The 22,995-nt window shown below is 42.3% G+C and overlaps 1 protein-coding gene across 6 annotated transcripts in view; it reads right to left on the bottom strand.

The window, feature by feature from the left end:
* Positions 1-22,995, bottom strand: part of LOC116509713 (LHFPL tetraspan subfamily member 5 protein) — an 89,075-nt gene that overhangs the window by 34,835 nt on the left and 31,245 nt on the right. For 4 of the 6 annotated variants that reach the window (XM_032218984.1, XM_032218990.1, XM_032218983.1 and 1 more), the window contains exon 2: positions 580-737. In XM_032218984.1, coding sequence (XP_032074875.1) covers positions 580-666 — 87 coding nt within the window. In that variant the 5' untranslated portion in view covers positions 667-737. Of the gene's footprint in view, positions 1-508; positions 738-10,239; positions 10,318-22,995 lie in introns of those variants that run through there. The other 2 variants (XM_032218986.1, XM_032218987.1) reach the window with 2 other exon arrangements.

Below are 22,995 nucleotides of genomic sequence, written 5' to 3'. Positions count from 1 at the left end.
AAAGTAGTCTCCCCTTCATATTCAAGGACTTTATAAATGATGTACATTGCAGAAACTGAACAGTAATTCTAATATCTATTCCAGGTCTGGCCAAAGTCTGATTTTCCCAGAAGGCTGATGTACAGATAGGAACTGTTGATTTTATCAGTTGTGATCTATTCAGTGGTGAGATTCAAATAATTTAAAAACCAGTTGTCTGCCCTAATGATTTCTTCCAACAGCCAGTTCACCAAACTGCTCAGAAACTTAACAACCCGTTCTCCCAAAATGGTGTGAACTGGCTGAATCCCACCACTGGATCTATTACCTTTCATTTTCTGTTGAAAAGCTAGCTTAATTTTTCCCAGTGAAAACATCTTAAGTATCTCTCAGTAGAACATTAAGCTGATCTCTGCAGAATCGCTCAGCCCCTTCTCCAGAAAAAATACAGAATCTTGGAAACTGATCTCTAATGGAATGAGGGAGGGTAATAGTGGAATTTTAAGGCTGAAGATATTGAGCTATACACCTGGGCAGCTGCATAAGATTCAACCTTTCTCATCACATTCTACAGCATGTCCTGTAAGGTAGGACTTTCACCTCAGATTCCTTCAAGGAGATACACTGAGCGATATCACGAAGTGTCCTCCTCTTGGTGTCATCATCTAGGTTGGGACTGAGGGACATCAGAAGCCGAGTGAGCTCTCCTGGAACACTTACTTTTACAGATGCAGTATAGAAAGAGTCTGTAGATAGGCCTGGAAGCAATAATTCAAAAATGAAATTCCAATTCCATGGAAATCAAAGATGGTTTAAAATTTCTGCAAAGACATTTTTGCACTGGAACATCCTGCATATACAGGTAGTCCTCAACTTACAACAATTCATTTAGTGACTTTTTGAAGTTATAACAACACTGAAAAAGTGACCTTTGACCATTTTTCACACTTACAACCGTTGCAGCATCCCCATGGTCACATGATCAAAATTCAGACACTTGGCAATTGTCTCATATTTATGCAGGGTCCCAGGATCTTGTGATTATCTTTTGTGACCTTCTGACAAGCAAAGTCAATGGGGAAGTTAGATTCACTTAACAACAACCTAACAACTGCAGTGATTCACTGAACAACAGTGGCAAGAAAGGTCGTGAAATGAGGAGAGGAGAGGAGAGGAGAGGAGAAGAGAAGAGAAGAGAAGAGAAGAGAAGAGAAGAGAAGAGAAGAGAAGAGAAGAATTCTTTCTTGGCCAAGTGTGATTAGACATACAAGGAATTTATCTCCAGTGCATAGGCTCTCAGTGTACATACAAGCAACAAATGATAAATCATGATCATAATCATAGCACAATCATCACAACTCATAAGATACAACACTCAGTGATAGTCATAAGATTAAATAAAAGCAATCAAAATAATTCTGACACAAATAACAAAGTGGCATTATAAGATGCTAAAAGAATAGACAATAGGAAAGATGAAAAGGATTAAAAACTCTGCCAATATTGTTATTAATATATGCCAATCTACAGTACTATTACACTGGTGTATTACCAATCTCTGCATTTCAAAAGGAATATTACAAAGACAAAAAGGTTTAAAAGGGCATCTAAAAATAAGCTCTCTAAGAAAATGTTGCAAATTTTTGGAGCTTTTTACTTATGTACAAGTAGTAAGCAAATAAATGCATTGCTTCATAGGAGAAGAGTATAAAATTAAAGAAAACAGAAAAGAGGAAGAATGAAATTTTATGATATTAGAACTTGAAATCATAGTATTAGAAGTATTTATTCCATTACAGCTAAATTTCTCCTTAGCTCCAGATTGGATCTCTCTGTAACTAGCTTCCCCCCCATTGCTTGTTGTCCTGCCCTCAGATGCTTTGGAGAATAAGCCGACCCCATCCTCCCTGTGACTGCCCCCCCCAAGTACTAGAAGACAAATATCATGTCACCCCAAACCTTCTTTGTTAGACTAGACATACCTAATTCTCTTAACTGTTCATCATACAGTCCCCTTACTAGTCCCCTTATCATTTCTGTGTTCTTTGCATTCTTTCTAGGGTCTCAGCATCGTTTGTGTCATTGATGTCAAATCTCTCTTCCACCCTCCCCTCCTCTACTTTCAATTGTGCCTCTTTCTATTACAGTGTCCTTGTATGGTTCATGCTGGGTTTTTCTTGGGAAAAAAATGCTTGACTAGACAGGTCATTAGGTGATACCTTCTAGCCAATCTTGACTAACCTTGAAAATCAAGCAAAGTCAGTCTTGGTTAGTATTTGGATCCAAGGCCAATGTTGGAACTCAGAACAATTGGTTAAAGTGAGAAGTTGAAAAAAAAAAATTATGGAAGAAATAAATGTTTGGATGGATGTCATAATCAGCAGCCCAGCTCGACTCAGTGGGTCTTTAGAAACCAGATATTGATACTGTTTTGCTAGCAGGGATACATTAATGCAGCATTTGTTTTAAAATGTGGCTATAATAAAATGGCAACGATTCTTTGATAGCAAAAAATTGCTTTAAACCTTTTGACATTCCTGCTCAGGACAACATGTCTTGTACCCCCATTTCTCCGCCTTACATGGCCTTACAGCTGCCATATGCTTCTTTTCCCAGTGACTTTTGACCACATAAAATATAGTTAGCAAGGGCTTCTTGTGTATTTTCCAGTTCACTTTTTCTCTCCCCTTATTTTATTTTAGTTCAACAATCAAGATGACTCTTCAGTGGTAAAGCAAACGTAATAGCCACAGTGTTCCAGGAAGAATCAGAAAAGGTAAGTGGGAAGGGGAAGGTTGTCAATTCAGAACAACCGAGCCTAAAAGCAGGATGGTATTTTGCAAATAATAGTCAACACTGGAAAGGTGACCCAGAAACAGGAGAAACATGAGAAGTGGTTGAGAAGATCTACTGCAGACGGGAATATCAACCTTTTAAGGTATTTCCCATTTCCACTACCTGCATAACTGCTAGACTGGCCTTATAATTTGGCACCAGTGCCTAACAATTCTTCATACTCAGATGATGATAAGTGGTTGGAGATTGGGGGTGGTGGTTGGATTGCTACTGAGAGATTGAGAAACTGAGACCCCATCCCATCCCACTTGAAACTAGAGGGAGACTTCCAGACTGAGGAGAGGAGAAAGACATATCAGAGATAGAAATTCTCCCCTACCAGTTCCTGTTGTCACAATGAGATGGGCATTCCTATTCTCAAATCTCCGCTGCCTGAAGTTGAATAGAAGACTTTTGGACTGGGGGAAACCCTAGCCATTTCCTGCTATTAGGAAGACAAACAGTCTCCTTCTTCTCCAGGAAATCAGGAAGCAAAGATACTTTGACAGTCCCAGCCAAAATACAGATGAAGGCTTGGGGTAGACATTGGCCCTTGCAGTTCCTCATGCCTAGACGAAAGAGAGGAGACACCTTAGGGTTCAAGGAAGGTGGAGAATTCTAGGGAAGGAGAAACCTAGAGAGCTGATGTGAAGGTAAGAACTGGCAAGATTAAAATCAAAGAGCTTGAGATGAATTGGTCCATCTAAATAGCAATAATCAGGGGTCAGGTGTTTGTCACCATGAGAAAAGATTGGCTGTCAATCCATTACAGAATAAAGGTAGGAGAATGAGACAGGATTTAAATATGCAGCACTTCAATCCTACAGTTTCCAGCAAGGCTTCTCTGGTATCTGAAATGGCCATGAATCTCCGATTGTGAGACTTCTCATCTGGATATCAGTCTCAATGAAGCCTGGCAGGAAGGAAGAGAAAGAGAAGGAGAGCAACAGCAACAACATACATTGTGAGCATGTTCAACTCTTATTTCATTTAACTCACTGGCTAAGTTCATTGAATCAGGGTTGTAGGGGGGGCTTCTTAGAATTGCTAGGAGAGCCTTCGACACCAAATAGATGGCTGTAGCTCCAGTAGCTGCAGATACCATGTTGTTAGAAGTTATCAACTCATTGTACTTCATATTGCTTTAAACTTCCAGGAAACCTGATGGAACCCTGACCTGACTACAGGCCAACCCATCCTTCACCTGTGACAATACTATACTTCACATAGTTTGTGGATTGTGATGTCACCTGTGTGCCCTGCATGACAACTCTGGCACATCATCACCATCATATGGGTTGGCCTCTGAATCTTCTCTCCTCTTTCTCCTAATATCAGGAAAATACCATGAGATCTTGAGAGAGAATTTATTGGCATTGTATTTGGAATGAAAAGATGTTAAGGAGAATAATTAGTTAGTAGAAGAAGGGACACGAAAGGTTCACTAGCTCAAGCTCTAGCATTTTTCTACCTATAGAGCAGGGGTGAAATTCAGCAGGTTCTAACAGATTCTGGAGAACCAGTAGCGGAAATTTTGAGTAGTTCAGAGAACCAGTAAATACCACATCTGGCTGGCCCCAGAGTGGGGTGGGAGTGGAGATTTTGCAATATCCTTCCCCTGCCACTCCTACCAAGCCACGCCCACAGAACGGGTAGTTTAAAAAAATTGCATTTCACCACTGCTATCGAGGGAGTGGGAAACAATCAAGATAAAAAAGAGTCCTCTGCATGTTACTTTGGAAAATCACTGTCAACAGAGAAAATCAGCTCTCTCCAAATCATTATGTTGCAACTACTTGAAAATCCGGCCAGAAACCCTCCCCCCCCCCCACACACACATCATATTCTTTGGGAATATGAAAAATCCTCTTTCCATAAATACTTTGTTGAAGAAGAATTTTAATGTTCAAAGTGTAGATGTTTTGAATTCATACTTTAGCTTTTAGCTTTCTTTTCTTCTCCCTGCTGCTCAATTGTTTGTCTTATAAATGTTTTGCTAAAGTGTTATTATTTTGGAGGGGATTATTATTCCTTTAATTGTTTTACTATTTGTAAACCAGATGAAGTTGTTTTTGTAGAAGTATAATTGCCACCAGTAAATAAGTAATAAATTGCCCATTCTGGTGGATTTTGTATATGAGCTGTATCTCAAAGGTAAAGGGATGAAATCTTCTTTATTGTCGAAGGCAGCAAAATATTTTGACTACCCTTATGTGTTTCCATAACAAAGAACAAAATATAGCTACTGGATATAACCACACTTACTTTTTCAGAAATGAATTTAATGTGGCATTTAAACACATGCACACACAAATCTGTTTACTAAGAAGTAAGTCCCACTATGACACATTGCTTAGTAGATGAGGGTATGATGGCACCCCATATTGCTGTAATTATGCTTCATTTTTAAGGCTGATATACATTTGCTATGTTTTTAGGTCTTCGAAGAACATTTGGGAGACTCCAGAAGAGGGCAGCAAAACTCTTGAGTTGAGTGACAGCCCTTCTACTCCCAGGAAACAGTGTTTCTCTAGGCTGTATCCCAATGAATCAGAAAGAAAAAGCTGCAGATGAACCAAGCCAATTCTTTGGAAATTGGCCTTTGTCTCCTTTCAGGATTCCTCCTCCTCCACCACCACCGCCTCAAATCCAGCTTTCCTGATCTCAGATGGAGATCATGACACAAGGTGACAACTCTATTTCTCTAGTCTGAGAATTCTAATAAGAAAAGTATAAGACCACACACAAAACTCAAAAGATTGCAATAGTTATTCACACTGGCTGACTGGGTTTGCAATCTAGTTCCTTAGGGTACCAAAAAGCACTTCCAGATGATCACATTTTCCCCCTGTCTGAATTCTTCTGAATGCAGTTCAAAACACACCTGAGAATGATCCAGACTGTCTTGACAATTTCCAGAACCATTTGGACAACAGGATGCTATAACCACAGGATTGTTTCTATGTTTGAAAGTCTGCAGAGATCTTTCAACCCACCAGCTAATCAGAGCTTGCTATTTCTTGCCAGTACTTGAGAACAGACCATTGTCAGGTAGTTGATACTCACTACTGGCCAGCTATTGAGTACCTTATCCTCTCCCTTCAGGTCTCTGTTAAACACCCATCTTTCCTTCATCCACAAAAATAAAGGATTTGTTTTTATTATACATTTTCCATTCAACAAGATTTATCTAATCATGCAATGGTAAAATCATGTAAGGGGATAAAATGTAGTATGTTTCAAGAATCCTTTGAATAAGAACACAGACCAGTGGTGCAATTCAGCCAGTTCTATCTGGCTCAGGTGAACTGGTAGCAGTGGCAGTGGGAAGCTCTGCCCACCCACCCGGACATTATCACATCCTGTTTTTGATGCTCTGCGCATGCGCAGAAAGTCCTGCGCATGTGTGGAAGTGGCTCTTGCCCTCACTTTTGTGAACCGGTAGCAAAGGTAAGTTGATTTCACCCATGACACAGACTATTCCTGTAAGCACAAGGCAGTGCATTTGCTGTTTCTGAAGCCTTTTCACACATAGCTATGTCACTAATCAAGGCTATAACAAAACTGTTCATGATTGTAAGTCCCAATGACAGCATCATGTGATTAGCCGGGGTCTTATCTTGCATGTGGTATAGAGTGATGCTTCAGTTGACAGACCTCTTAGAGATGTGGATCAATACTGAATGTAAAAATTTGGCAAATAGAAGTCTGATATAAGGTCCTATTCCTGAAATGACCCCCCCCTTGTTCATATCCCTATTTCATGCTGAAGTAGATTGCAGCAAAGATATGATGCAATTAACACATGAGAGGGCGCTGAACAGCAATTCTGGTGGGACTCCAGCATTTACAAAAAGTACACAATAGTTTCAAAAGAGTATCCTAAGGCACGAATCCTAAGCAATTTCTACTAAGGATGTGTTTTGTTTCCAGGAAATATGGTGAAAGACAAGGAGAAAATTAGGGGACCAGATAAGATCAGCATCAATGTTGTGATGTAGCACTTAAGATGTCAGCTTAAAACAAGGGGGTTCACTTCTGCAGATTTGAGTTTACTTTCAGTGATGGAAGCTCCCTAGATGATGTTGGGCCAGTCTATTTTATTACAAGGTTGCTGTGGGGAGAAAAAATGGAGAAGGGAGTACATTGTATAATAAACAAGCCAGAGCCCCTGGAGACAGGGAGGGATGTAAGTCTAACAATATATACGATAATAAAATTCTCCTGCAAGTGCCACTTGTGAGACGGTGATTTCATTAGCAGACACACACATATAGTTTTTCAACATCTAATGATTTACAAATGGTGTTTGCTGACAAGACTCTATTGTAGCAGTCCCTAGGATCTCACCAGCAGCTTAAGGAAAACAAGTCTGAGGCTTTTGCAAGACAATTGTCAAATGATTCCAGAGGCACCCTTTTGTATACGTGTCACTGCCATCACACACACAAAAACTGACACACAGGCACACATGTATATATAAGGAAAAAAAGATTGTAGAAATGTTACAGTCAACTTATCGGTCTTTCACTTTCTCCACAACTTAAAAAGAAAAACAAATTTGCCCGTGGGAACAACTGCTTCTATGTACTGGCCCTGAGGGTGGATGCAAATAGCTTTATGCTGGATCGAAGAACTGATGTGATTCAGGCCATGCAAAACAACTCTATAACCCAGGCAAACAACTCTGCGACCTACTGTATGCATCTTGACCCTTCCTAACCCAGAACATCTTATTCAACATAAAAATAACTCCTGCCATAAAATTCTGCTTGCACAAACATTTAGCTCCCCAAATCACACACCAGCTCCTATTCGTTGTTCATTGTCCACTGTCACATTATCATGGCAAGCTCCTTCTTCAACAGTCTTTTGCTTGGTAACACCTCTGTATAATTTTTCTTAATGTTCTCAGAGACACTTTTTATGACAAGGGTTGTTTATTTCATGGCATTATTGGAGTCACTCTTTAATCACCATCATTTCCTAGTGAAGCTGTTGCTAAGGTTCTTGATGCCCCGTGTTATGTCTATTCTTAACTTAATGAGCACATTTGGCAGAACGCTCCCTCCCACCCTCTGATTATATCGTGAAAAATCCCCACTGGATTTCACAGGCCTCACACAGCTGGCTCTTTAAGAAATATCCTATAATTGATAACCACCCGAACCAGTATCCTTATGACTTTGTGGTAATGGCTCTAGAGAGAGATGATAAGCCAAGGTTCAATAATTGAAGCCTCTAGAGCAGTGTTTCTCAAGCTTGGCAGCTTGAAGATGTCCGGACTTCAACTCCCAGAATTCCCTAGCCAGCATCGCTGGCTGGGGAATTCTGGGAGTTGAAGTCCGGACATCTTCAAGTTGCCAAGCTTGAGAAACACTGCTCTAGATATTGAGAAGGGGAGGGTGCACTTAAATGGGCAACCTAGATGCTTTCACTGGGAAGTTATAGTGGTGACCCTGCTCACTGGGTTGACTGGAGGCCCAGGACTTCTCCCTGAAGTCTGGTCCAGATGCAAACATTTAAGGATGACTTTACTGTTTTTTGCTACATGATAATCATGAATAAAAGGGCTTTATTCAACCTCTAACAGATGACCAAAGGAAGCTTCTCCATAATTTCTCCTCAAAATTTTCTGCTTTTACTTGCAGGAACGCTCAAACTTGCCACTGGTGAGCACCATCTTAGAGAAGGCATCGTGCGTTCTCCTCAGCTGAGGCAGGAGCTTCTTTTAAAGTGATCTTTGCAGCAACACCTACAGGCAGCCTCTGCAAGTGAAGGGTGTCTGCCTTTCAAGAAATCCCTGTTCCAGTCACAGGTCAATTCTGCCGATTTCATTGATGCAGAATCATTTGATTAACCGATTAAGGTTCTTTTTAAATGCAACACAGGCGCTCCTCATCTGACACAGTTATTTTTCCCCCTCCCAAGCTCCCTATTCCCTGTCTATGCACATGTACTCAACCTTCTCAAGCCCACACAAATGCACTCACACATCTCTTGCACGCCTTCAGTACAGCTGCTCCCCCCCCCCCCCGGCACAGCAGCGCCTGCCTGCCTGCCTCCATTCCCCCACCCCCACTCTGCCCTTACAGGACCGTTTTTTTTTCATACTCAAAGGTACAGGATGTTCTGTTCTTTCTCTCTCACTCACACGCTTACGCGCGCACACCCTCTCCTCCCCCCCCCCCGCCTGTTTCTGTTCCTCAATATCAAGCTTGGGGCCTTCACCTTTTTAACCCCTTCAGCGCCGGTTTGCACTAGGAGAGGCACGGATAACAACACAAACCCTGCTGCACCACCACCCCTCCCTCTGACAGGCTAAGCATTGCTCATTGCGGAGTCTGACAGGCAAATGTCGTGGCTTCTCAATTAGCAACCCAGCCTGCATTTACCAGGGGGGTTCCTAAAGAGTTGGGGGCCAGCTGGCAGGGGAGGCCTTGGGCAGGAAGAAGCATTTTTTCAGTGCTGTTGGCGGTGGGGCCAGAGAAAGCAACCCTCCCTCTTTCTTGACTCGACCCAGGAGATTGAATTATTTAGTCTCCTTGGGTCTCTCCTTCTGACCTTGCTTTGTCTCACAGGTTAGCTGTCCCTGACTAACAAGGTTAGGAAGAGGATGACGTAGATTCAACCGATAACACCAAGAGATGAGCTGGCAACCGCTGGCTGGCTTTGTGTTGAGGGAAATACCGACATTTTTGCTGAAGAAGCATCTGGCCAGTCATCGCCTCAGTTTCTCTAAAGCAAATGACCCAGAACTGATCAGAACATCTAAATAAATTTGCACATCCAAAACCAGAACACTCCCCCCCCTCCAAAAAAACTTCTATTTGATTTCAGGCGGATTACAAGGAAACAAATACAGTAGAACCTCTGGTCATGTCCATAATTTGTTCTAGAACATTGGTTGCAAACCAATTTGGTCGTGACCTGAACCTAATTTTGGAAATTTGGCGCTCACAAAAAAATGGTGCGGAAGGGGAAATTGGCTACGGGGGGGGGGGGGGGAATGTGAATTTTTTGATCGGAACCTGATTTGGTTGTGGTCAGAAGCATTCATGAAAGCATTCTATTGTAAAAATGCAAAATATTCATAATGTAAAACAAAAAATAGGAATACATAGTGGTCAGGAATGATGTGACCTATATTATTCATACAACAGGAGATAGGTTCTCACCCATGCTAGGGCCTCAAGCTTGATCACAAGCCACAGGCCAACACAGATGGGGCCAATCTAATTGCGGGGGGGGGGGAATGATTTCTAAAGGATGGGTGCCACAGGAGAAAAGTCTCTGCTTCTATGCCTCTTCAGCTGTCCTAGAGCATGCCCTTCTTGCCAGATTGGAGAGGCTTGGGGGGGGGGGTTCAAATTTAGATGTTTGACACAGACGCTTTCATCATATGCACACTTTTTGTGATAATACCTGGGTTTTGTTGGTATTCTTCACACAACAGCAGGAATTGGACTGGGGCTGGTAGCAGGAATGCTGCCTATGAAGGAGGTATCACAGGAAGTACAGTTGAAAATGCATTCAGTGTGCACCATAGTACAATAACAATCTCCTCTTCTACTTAAGCTTTCTCACCTGACACATTCTGGATGAGCCTGTTATTTCCATTTGCTAGGCCTAGCCCTTTTTTTTCTCAAGGACATTACTCACAGGGATACAAAACAGAGCTCAAATAGAGTAGCTAGGGAATCAGTCCCACTGGATTTTTGACTCAAGTGGGAAAACAAAAGATTCAATACCCAACTCTCTTTCTTTCAAGGGCGCTCATGTTTCTGCACACAACCCAGATCATCTACCAGAACCTGCCCATACTTATTTTATGTGCCATCACTTGAAAGATACACATGTAGTGATATTTGAGATAAGGCGTTTTGATAAATTCACCCCTTCAGAGGATGGTGTTGAGATTGGCTTCTTTATTGTTTTGTATTATATTGGCAGTGTAGCCAGTTTTGTTGAGTGTTTTACGTCACCGTTTTGTTTTAATATTAATACTGTTCTCATAGTTAAAGGTTTTTAATACTTTTTAAAAAATAAATTGCACACTACTCTGCATAACTGATGCAGAGCATGATTTATCAACACCGGGTTGCCGTCTCCACAATATTTAAAGCCTTTTTCAATCGCATAAAGAAGAGGAAAAGACTAGATTATGTGCACCTGACATTCTTCAGGCTATTTCTGCAGTTTTTAAAGTCGAAATATTTTGGAAGGGTATACATGGGTACTTAGTATTAGTATAGCATTCACAAAATAGGCATGGGGATTCCTCATATCCTTATTTACACCATCTGTACATGTTTCTCAACTTTCACTGCAATCCGGAAACTGTTAGAAGAACTAGACCATGATATTAAAAGTAATTAGAGGGTTTGTAAAAAAGGAAACCAATGTGACCTGGAATAAACTATAAACAAACAAAGCTCAAGAATTCCTTTCAGGTGTCTGATTCTGCTTGCCAAAGTGAATTAAATTCTTGCCATTGACATAAACAGGAACAAACTTCCTATATGTCCCAGATGACTCCATGACCAAACTTTGTAAGGAATTCACATCTTTGCAAAAAGCATCTTACTAAGATTCAATCTTCAACCAACAGCTCTCCTGTACCTTGAACTTTGGAAGTTCCTCCAGAAATGAAAACTGCCAGCCATTCTCATAACTCTGCAGGGAATTATTCTTTCTCATCCACAGGTCATTCCTGTGGATGGAGATTGCTAGCAAAAGTCAGGATGCACTGATGCATCTTGCTATATGTCTGAAAGAAACTTTCCTGTTAAATGGAATGCCACAGCCTTCAAATAATACATTTTGAAAACAGTCCTGGAGGGATATATCTGGTCCCAATCAGCACGGTAATGAAACTCAGCTTCAGAACCAGAGATATTTATTTTGACACTCATAGAAGCATCATGTTCATATAGCAAATATCATTGGCTAGTGGACTGTGATACAATCAGATTTACATTCACACCTCAAGCAGGGCTGGGATGCTACAGGTTTGGATCGTTTCGCCCGAACTGGTAGAAAAAATGCTATCAGTTCTCCCAAACCAGTAGTAAAAACGATCAGCTGTGACGTGAAAATATTTTCTATTAGCTAGAAAGCAGGATTTCGCGCATGCTCACATTTGTGAACTGGTAGCAAAGGTAAGTAGATTTCACCCCTGACTTCAAGGTGTGGTTCTATAGCAAGTTTTTACTCTCTAAGGATAAGATGATGGTGGTTTCTCTTCTTGGCCCCAGAGCTTTGGCCCATATACATATTTTCATCATACCAGCATGGCTAGATTTCAACAGCAACAGGAAATGTAATTAAAAACTCCTGGAAGGCACCAACTTGTCTCATCTCACTAAGACAAGCCTTCTGTACATGTGCTGGCAGAGGAGGCCTGCTGCAGATCCCATAGATCAAGAAACTCTGGCTGGTGAGAGTTTCCAGGAGAAGAGTCTTCTCGGCTGTAGCATTAGCCTTCTGGAACATCCTCCCCCATCCGCACCCCACCCTGGGGTGAGGTCTGCCCCCACTTTCTATCCTATCCTTCAGGGCCTGAAGACCAATCTCTGCCAATTGGCTTGGGGAACTAATAGGGGAGTACCACACTGGTAGTGGCCTGCTAGACAAATTAGCTAGTAGCTAATTAGCCCCACTCCTCCTCCCCTTTCCCTCTTTATTTTTATTATTTCATTGCTTTGCTATTATGTTTACATTTTTTAATTATTTCCCCCTGTTTTACTGTTATAAGCCACTCAAAGTAGCCCCACAGCAAAAAGAGTGGCAAATAAAATTTAAAAATAAATAAATAAATATAGTTGGGGAAAGTTATACATCCTCCTGGGCAAAAATTCCAATTATTAGTATAAGACTTCAACAAACTTTCAATATAAGTTTCAATAAACCTTCCCTCCCCCATTTCTATAACTATATAATGTGCTTAATTGTACTGTACTGGCATTATCTACTAAGAGCCTTGATAACTAATGTTACCAGGAATAAGTTATGAGTAGCAAGTTCAGTTCTGAATCTTTTATTCTCCATTTCCATCAAAACTCTCCCAAGCCCTTGCAATGCCTATTTACTGAAGGGAAAATCTGCACAAGATTGCCAAATGCTCAACTTATATTTGCTTGGCTTTTTTGGTTTTGTTCTTTCAATGAAGTGCATTGGCTCCTATTTCTTTCTTCTATTTTTTTTTTACCTATTTCCATGTTACATGTAATACTAAATGATGGGCAGAAATATTCAGAAGATAATGAATATATTCCACCAAAGTACTTGCACATTGAGGAAAGCTTCTATTTCTAAATGTCTACTTCTCATGCCCCTATTTTTTTTTTTTAAGTGAATATTCAATTGGCATCAGATGCCATTTTTACAGCAAAAATTTGCAAATGTTGGTAAGGGATAATTTAAGTCTAATATGCTTCTGGAAGGGAGCAGATTAGAAATCCTTGACCTAACAAGTGAGAGTTACCTTTCAGTCCTAACATTTTATTTATTTTGATTCATAATCAGCAAATTAGAAGGAAAAAACACAATGAAAAAGGAAAAATAGCAGTGTGTTCAGTCTTGCCCATCTGTGCCTTGTTTCCATTGCAGCAACGTAAAATGTAGCTATTGCACCAATGATAGATAACTGAGAGAAGATTCATATAATAATCATCCATTCTTCTTGGGTATTGTTGCAGCAAGCGTATGACATATCTATTCTGAAGAGCCCTGTAGAAATTACAATAGAGTAGGATATGATATGTGGTAAAGTGTTTCTATTTCCATTGAATGTTCCACCTTCTTTTATTTTAGGATGTCAAGCTTTTTCTTCTTCCTTGTATAATTTTGATGCGTGTTTCCACCTCTTGGCAGTCCCTTTGTTCCTCTTCTTTCATAATAACATTCTGTTCTTCATCACTTCATTTTATCTAGCTTATCCTACATCTTTTGTTCCTCTCTTTTTCATTGCTATTTAAATGCCTGGTTTTTCTGTCTACGTTCTCTCTTTTCACGTAAGTATTCTAGACTATGCCATGAAACTTTCTTCTCAGGACATTGAAAATCTGTCACCCTTTGTTTGAGGAAGGTCTGGGTAATGACATTCTCTAGGTGTGCCACTCATCTGTTATCCTTGCTACATAATGTTTAATTTGGAAGAGTTCATATTTTGGGCTTACACAATAAATTTGTGGCAGGGTTTTTTTAAGGCTTAAATCTTAGCAGTGGGTAATTTGATGGCTAAGCCATACAGCATATGGCAGAAAACCATTTATGTTCTTGTTGTTAGTTGCAAAGTCATGTCCAACCCATGGCGACCCCATGGACAACATTCCTCCAGGCCTTCCTGTCCTCTAATCCAGTGTTTTTCAACCTTTTTTGTGCAAAGGCACACTTTTTTCATGAAAAAATTCACGAGGCACACCACCATTAGAAAATGTTAAAAAAATTTAACTCTGTGCCTATATTGACTATATATAAAGTAATTTTCCCACGGCACACCTTACACTATGTCACGGCACACTAGTGTGCCGCGGCACAGTGGTTGAAAAACACTGCTCTAATCCTCCATCCTTTGGAGTCCATTTAAGCTCATGCTTACTGCTTCAGTGACTCCATCCAGCCACCTCATTCTCTGTTGTCTCCTTTTTTTGCCCTCAATCTTTCCCAGCGTTAGGCTCTTCTCCAGTGAGTCCTTCCTTCTTATAAGGTGGCCAAAGTATTTGAGTTTCATCTTCAGGAACTGGCCTTCTAAAGAGCAGTCAGGGTTGATCTTTTTTAGGACCGACCAGTTTGATCACCTTGCAGTCCAAGGGACTTGCTGGAGTCCTCTCCAGCACCATAGTTCTAAGGCCTGAATTCTTTGGTGCTCAGCCTTTCTTATGGTCCAACTTTCACAGCCATACATTGCAACTGGAAAAACTAGTTTAGTTTAGCAGTGAATATTTTGATAGCTCAGCCATACAATATATGGCAGAAAACCATTTATAACCACGGGTAAATGTTTTGTATATTTTAAGGAGTTCTTAATCACAAACTAAAGTGAACATCTTTGTTACAACACTACCTAGGAAATGTAATCTTCCTGTAAAACAAAAACTTCCAAACTGTGGTCTACCCACAGTCTGAAGAATAGTTGGAGTTAATTAGTCCTTCACTTGATTATAAATAATTTTCTGATGATGGAAATTGAGGCTGTTTCAACCAGGCTAGATTATCAAATAAGCTAGTCAATGAAGTTCTAGTCCCTGATCATTCAGCACTGGTCTCCAATATGCTGCAAAAATGAAAATTAGTATAATGAGTTATGTAAGTTTTTCAAGTGGTTTTATTTTTAAAAAAGTTGAAGCTTTACAATGTAAAAGTAAGGTGATTTTGGAGAAGAGGATCTGAAATAGAAAAAAGGGAAGCATGATTCCATGGTTTGAAATAGAAACAACGCAGACTTTGCCATCATTTCAGCTGCTCACTGTTTCTGCATTCTTACTTTGCTTCTTGGGAAGTATACAGTATATCTAAGGGTCCCAAGTATCATCTGCCTGGGGGGAGCAGTCAAAAAAAGCCTAGATGCTGCTCACAATCATGGAATTGAAACCTTCCCCTTTTCCCAATGTGTGTAAAAAAAAGCCCAAGGCTTTGATCATATGGCTGTGGCATCATCTTGACTTTTTGGATCATCTGCACAGGCACCCCTGCCAGGGACAACGATGAGCAATTTATGCTGAAGAGCATCTCATGCAAAGCCTCGAAATACTTACATTGAAATTCTTATGCATGAATCTGCAAGCAGTTTGCCACAAAGATTTTTTTTAAGAAAAAAAAAACCCTCTTCAGATACCACAAATTTGTGAGGTCATATTTATCCACATCCAGTAAGGGGCAAAGCGCCTCTTTCCTAGGAGTCATTGGAAAGCCTGTAAGTAAAGATCCATTTTAAAGTCCAAGTGAAATTCATGCATAGGAATTTCAGCAGCCCCAAGTAATTTGAGATGGGTTGAGATTGGCCAATACCTTGTTCCTGTAGTTCTGACCTGATTTAAACTCATGCTTTCACATTGAGTTCCCATAGAAGTCAGAAAAGGTAATCTCTAGCCTGAAGCATTCCTAAGGCCAACTGTGTTTTGCTTCCACTTCTGCTGGTGTGGGGTGACATTGAAAGCCTTCGAGAAAAGCTTCCAGAGGACAAGAATGTCTTCAGCTATTCTTTGGGAAAGGAGAGTGCCATATTGTTAAATGTTCTGAAAAGATGGTGGGCAGAAAGTACAGGTAGTCCTCAACTTATAACAGCTTGTTTAGTGACCGTTCAAACTTACAATAGCGACTTATGACCATTTTTCACACTTATGATCATTTCAGCATCCCCATGATCATGTGATTTACATTCGGATGCTTGAGAACTGGTTCGTCTTTAGGATGGTTGCGGTGTTCCAGGGTCATGTGATTCCCTTTTGCAACCGTCCGACAAGCAAAGTCAATGGGGAAGCCCGATTCACTTAACAACAGTGTTACTAATTTAACATCGCTAGTGATTCGCTTAACAGCTGTAGCAAGAATGGCCATAAAAGGGAACCAAACTTACTTAATAACTATCTTGCTTAGCAACATAAATTTTGGGGTGAATTGTGGTCGTAAGTCGAGGACTATCTGTAGTTCAAATTCTTGCTATGGATCAGAGAGAGCTTGTCATAGATCAGCAGTTTTTGACTTGCACAGAGGGTTTTTTCTTTTTTTCTTTTCTACACAGGTTAATGGCTCACTGGGCAAAGTAAGATATCATCAGACAGTTTCACTACTGGTTATGACTGTGGGTCCTTGTAGGATTTGTTTTGCTTTTTTGTAGTTTCAAAAATAACTGATTCTATTAAATCTATTTGCTCCTGGTCTAAAATGCCTAAGGTGGCAGTTGTCAGGACAAAGATTTCCTTCTACAGATTTTAAACTAGATTTGGAAAGCAGACGTAAATTCAGGAATATCACACGTAAGAAATCAGCCTATCTCTAACTGTAAGGTGAATTGTTAATCAAAAGTATAAATCACGAAGACATTTCTGTTGTTCTTGGAAGTACAGGCTGTGGAAATAAACAGATTTAAAATTAGTGCTCAGCATTCAGAATGTAATCTGTAATAGTCTTGAATCTCAAAGAGCCTCCCCTCTGAGGCAGCCTGAACCTAATCATTCTGTTTCCCATTTTAGAGATGGATAAAGTGAGATTTGTACTGCCTATGGCTTCTGAACCTAAAGCAGAGTAAGAAAAATAAAAAGAACAGGAATACTCCTTCCTGAATCTCTGATCTTGAAATGGGAGGCAGGCAAGAATGTGGAGATAGACAGACAGCTGGAATCCATGAATGTCTCTCTTTATGCCTTGCAGTCTCCGTGGTCTGTTGCTGTGTTTCAGGAGGACTGATGCTGCTGACCACAAGCCCGCAGGAGTGGTTTATCTAGCGGCACAGCACACCCACTTCCCTGGCTGCTGAGTCAGGCTGTTCCCTTTGCTGCCTCGTGCTCTGTACATTGTGTTCCAGCTCTCCTCATTGGCACGTAGCCGAGCTCACATCAGCTTCTCGCTCTTGTTTGTGTTCTCAGTTTGCACTGAGGGCTGGTTTGCAGCTCCACAATCCTCCCCTCCCATCTGCGACTCCTTTCCTCATCCTTGCAGAAGCTGGGGCTCCCCAGTCCGGAGGGAAAGGAAGCCTTCGTACAAGGCTGGGATAGCACCAGGAACACAATTCTTTCATAATAGACAGGTTCTGATCAGACACCTATAGCTGCTTGGGTGTTATTCTGCAAGCAAAACATCACCCTTGCCCTGCAGGTCTAATGAGGCAAAGAAAATAGATCATGGTTGCAGCAAACTGATATGCATGATTACATAGAAACTTTCTGGGAAACACATTCTTTCAGCAGCAGTTGGTTGTAGTTTCTAAAAGCCCAAGTAAAATGCTTTCTCTCCACCATCCTATTAACCATCTTACTGCATGTAAGCAAACAAACAGGTTTTTGGCACCTTGATATTAATTACGTTTGTGTCCCATGCTGTATTCAAATTTCTTCCTCCAATTGTTTGGCTTTACTTTTCATAGTTACCCAAAGGGAGGCAATGCGATAGCTCAGGGATGGCTAACCTTTTTGCCATTGCGTGCCAAAAGCGGGGAGAGCGCAGGAGGGGTCAGGCGTGGCCATGCCCACACCCATAATTCTATGTGTGTGACCCCCGTGCATGCGCAATACCCCACTCTAGGAGCCTGGGGAGGGTGAAAAAGGGCTCCCATGCCCCCCCCCCGAGGCCTTCCAGGAGACAAAAAACAGCCCAACATGCAAACCAGAAGTCTGTTCCTGAACTTCCGGTTTGCCCGTAGGGCTGTTTTTCACCCTCCAGAGGCTTCAGGGAGGCCTCCGGAGGGTGAAAAATGGCCAAAATTGAAGGCCAAAATCAGCTGGCCTGTATGGATGCACACTGGAGCTGATAGGGCAATGCTTTGCATGCCCTAACAAATGGCTCTGCGTGCCATCATGGCTACAGCTATTGTCCCTGATGTACAGAGTAAATCCATGAGATTGAACACAGGAGCTATATCAGTGGTGGGTTCTGGATTCCACTGCAACTGGTATGGTGCAATGGGGCCCGGCGTCCCACACATGCAGGCGCGCAGCATGCACACACACACGTGCAGCATGCACATGCATCCTTAGCTCCACGACACCTCTGCAATGCCTCTGTGATGCTCCAGCTGTTTGGCGGAGCGTCATGCAGGTGCTGTATGCTCCGTGCACATGCACGAAGCACCAAAGAGCTCAAAAACAGGTAAGGAGCTTGGGCGGGCGGGTGGGCCCGCTGGAGCACTGTACCAGAACAGTACCCGGTGCTCCTGGCAGGCACTGGTATGCCCGCACTGGGGCGTACCACCTGCAACCCACCACTGAGCTATATATACTGACACATTGACTATATCAGTGTACCGCTTCCACAATCCATGCAGAGACTTTCTGTTACACAAGAGCCTGATTATAACACTAAAAAGTTAACTTTGCCCTCAGAGACCTGGTATGCTCAAACACAAATATTCCCAAATTTTTTGGGTTGAGCCTGATACAAACAATCAAGCAGTGCCCTTCTTGTGGAAAAGGATGAGCTCAACTTATAAATACAGAGATGTTTCAGAGATTCACAAGGCCATCTGAACACCAACAAAGTCTTCAGAGATTAATGAGACCATTTTAGCTATTACCAAGTGCTCAGGAGATTAATGACCGTCTCTGAAATACGCATAATGTTCTGGGGCCTGGCAATGACCTCAAGATCACATAAGGCTGGGAATATCTGAAAAGAAATATGAGTGTATTGGGAGTTGGGTGGATGCATGGGATAGCAGCATGAATTATAGGGGAATAAGTATTGAGAAAAGGACATACAGGATCAGAGACTGGGATTGTAGCTATGGAAAGGGTTATATATATCAAAAAGGTCCAGAGATTTTTGTGAGCTGAATTAGGAGTACATCAAAGCTAGAGATTCCCTAGACCTGATGTAATAGACAAAATATTCCATACAGTATATAAAACTAGAAGCATGTTATTAAGGACCATTTGCATTTAACTTGCCTTTTATGAAAATTAAGTTATCAGGAAACTCAATAATAGGAAACTCAGTCAATAGTCATTTCCAGTTAAAATAAAAACTCCTTGTTGTACTTGAATTGTTCTTTGGGGCTAACAGAACAGATTTGATGCCCATTAGTCATTCTGTTAGCCTTGAGGCTAACATTATTTATTCATATTTATGTGAGTCACTCAAATGTCCACGGAAGAAATCAGAGAGGTTTCTCCCCACTTAATAAACCTCCTAAAAAATACAACCGAGAGAATTTTATAAACTAAAGAGTCCTGTGTGGTTGAATCTAAACAGCTTGGTGATATCATTTAAAGCTTACCAAAGCTGAAGAGAAAATCTTAATGGATAAGTAATTTTCTCAAGACCAGTCATTGGCTGGTGTATAACAAGATGTATAAGCTGGTCAAGTCATTCAGCCAGGGGTGGGCTTTAAATTTTTTAGCAAGGTATTCTCTGCCCGATTGCTGGGTGGGTATGGCCTAGTCAGCCTCCTGCATCCTGGCAGGGGGGACGTTTTTGCTCTCCCTGGGCTCCAGAGGTTTTTCTCAAGTCTCCGGGAGGCCGAAAATGGCTTCCCCAGGCTCCAGAGGTCCTCTGGAGGCAGGAAATGGGCCTGCTTCCGGCCTTCTCGAACTTCTAGTAGGCCCTTTTTTTGCCCTCCATGAGCCTCCGGGCATGCCCTGCATCCAAAATGGGCCGTGTGGGGACTCCTGGGAGGGGAGGGGTGTGCGGGGCCAGCCAGATGTGGGATTTGGGGGTTCTCCAAACCGCACAGAATCTTAGCCAGAGGTTCTCCTGAATCCCTGCAAACCAGTGACGTGCGGTGACGGTTACTGTTGGTGAGGCAAGACCACAGCAGCGGCGAGAAGCAATGTCCCCGGCACTGTGTCCGACAGGCGTCTCGCATTTATGGTGGACATAAACGCGAGACGCCTGTCGGACACAGTGGCGGGGGTGTTGCTTCTCGCTGCCGTCGCGCTCCACCGCCTTGCCGCCCGCCTCCTCCGATGAACAATCCTGCTGCCCCAGCCTGCAGCCAGCCCAGCCACCCCCGCCCGACCTGCTCCCTGCCTGGACTCACCACTCTCCTCCTCCCCACTTGGTGCTGGGCTTTAAAGGGGTCTCCCCTCCCCAGCCAGCCAGCCCACCCAGCCAATTCCTCCCACCACCACCACTGTGTCCAACAGGCCAGGTGTCTCGCGTTTATGGCGGACATAAATGCGAGACGCCTGGCCTGTTGAAACACAGCGGCAAGAACATCCCTGCCGCTTCCGTGCTCCACCGCCTCGCCCCCCCTGCCTCCTCCGACCCCACCGCTGTGAAGAAAGAAAGAAAAATACACACACACAAACCTCACAATAAAAAAATTACAAATTAAATTACAATAAATTTGAATCCCCCCCCTCCATCTGATCCACCTTTTCCAGCTGTGGAAACTCTCTCAACTCTCCTCTTGTCCGCCCAACGTAAGCGTGCTCAACGTAAGCGTGCTCATAAGGCATTATTCGCTGCTCCCCGATCAGGAGGCGGGAGAATCAGTGCCTCTTTTGCATATGAAAGTTTTCGGTTTTTAACTCCTCCTTAACTTTTAAAAGGCGAACAATTCCTTAGGCAAAAGAGGCCCCGAGTTCTTGGGCCTCCTCCCATAGTTAACACTGAGAGCAGACACCAAGCCACTGTGACTTTGAATCTGGTAGAACAATTCCTTAGACAAAAGAGGCCCCGAGTTCTCTCGCCTCCTGCTTTGGTTAACACTAAGCAGACACCAAGCCACTGTGACCTGGAATCTGGTAGCAACTATCTTGGCTTTAATTATTTTAAAAAAAATATTTAAAATTCTTCCTTTCCCTCAGGAGACTGGTGAGGCCCCGCCTCCCCTGCCTCTAGTGACTGCACGTCCCTGCTGCAAACCCTCAGCAGCCCACCCCTGCATTCAGCCTGTGATGCCAATAAGAATGTGAGAACAAGACAATGATGTTGGGTAAAGGAGCTGTTGACAGATTTCAGAAACTGGCATCATTCTACTGGCAAAACGTTGGCTTTTTTAAAACTGATTTGAGATCCATTGAATAAAGAGAAACACACATGTTTCCAGGAGAAACACCCCACCCCCACCCCAGAAAATCAGGTCTGGGACCATCAATAGAAAAGCCATTTGGTTTTTTTGCATGATGATGACTCCCCTGCACAGTTCAGGGCAACCTCTTACTCTCCATCCCATACTCTCCTCTGAAGAATCCCTTCTCCTGCAAATCCCTGCCCTGAAATACCTAAGTCACTGCTTGGGAGGAGATTGGTATGATTTGTTACACTCAGGCCAGAATGTACTTTGTGTTACAAATGGCTTTGGTTCAAGGCTCAGAAGCTGGACTTTATTTATACTTTCCAGCTCCAGACTCAGTTACATCCTGCTGTCAGTTATGTATGTCTCCCTGCCTTGCTCTATCTGGGAGAAGGATGACTTGGCCTTTAAAAAGTCATTCATATCATTTAAGGAGGAGAAAGCAAAATGAACCATGTCTGCCTGCTTTCCTTTCCAATGAACAAATCATCAAATTAGTTCTATGAAGAGAGGGAGGAAATATTGAATATCAATATTTAGGTTGCCCAAATAAGAGAGCAATAAGCTCAGGTAGAGTAATCCTAAAGTGATAGCTGGTTTAATATGACCTTGGCCAACCCTTAAGGTTTTTTTATGCTTCCTTTCCACATTAAAAGGTTTTTGATTACTTTTGATTAAACAATTTCCAGGTGGACCTTTTAGTGTAATGTATGTATGCCGATTAATTACAGTAACTTCACAATGTTTTTAACACAACTCATCAAATGGATGACTGTTTCATAACACTTGAACTGATGTATCTGGAGGTACTTTGTGTGCATCCTATCCAGTGGTGGGTTCCGGATCCCGTTGCAACTGGTACCACATGAACACACGCATTAAGTCCTTACCTCCAGCTACTTGGCAGAATGTTGCGCGGGCCCTCCATATGCGGAAGTGCCAAAGAGCTCAAATACAGGTAAGCAGTTCAGCAGGCAGGTGGGCCCTCTGGAGCACCATAACGGAATGGTACCCAGTGCTCTGGGCAGGCACCGGTACACCCGTACCGGGGCATACCACCTGCAACCCACCATTGACCCCATCGTATCCCAGTATCTGGAGACTATGAGGGTCTGGATGGTCCACAGCAAGCTTTAGATGAACCTTGGCAAGACTGAATTGCTTTGCCTTTGGAGGCCAACCAATTCTAGGACTATGCCATCTTTCATGCTGGACAAGAGGGGCATGCTGTGGGTTCCATCTCTCAGGAAACGATACCTGGCAGGTCCATGGAGGCAAGCCTCCTGCTGTGGTACCTACCTTAGGGAACATTCTCTCCCCACCCCGCAAAATAATACTAATTCCATCCCTTCTTATTTTCAAGAATGTCTCAAGACCTGGTTTTGTCATCAGACCTGGAAGAAGACCAGGGAAAACTTAAGATCCCTACGTTGCGTGTGTCTGTATGCATGATATGACTATGTTTAACATGCTTATTGTTTCATACTTGTTTTTTTGCTCTATCC

This window comes from Thamnophis elegans, chromosome 5 (genome assembly GCF_009769535.1).
Source record: "Thamnophis elegans isolate rThaEle1 chromosome 5, rThaEle1.pri, whole genome shotgun sequence".
NCBI classification, from domain to species: domain Eukaryota; kingdom Metazoa; phylum Chordata; class Lepidosauria; order Squamata; family Colubridae; genus Thamnophis; species Thamnophis elegans.
Note: the sequence above shows the minus strand (reverse complement) of the source record. Positions and strands in the feature narration are given on the sequence as shown.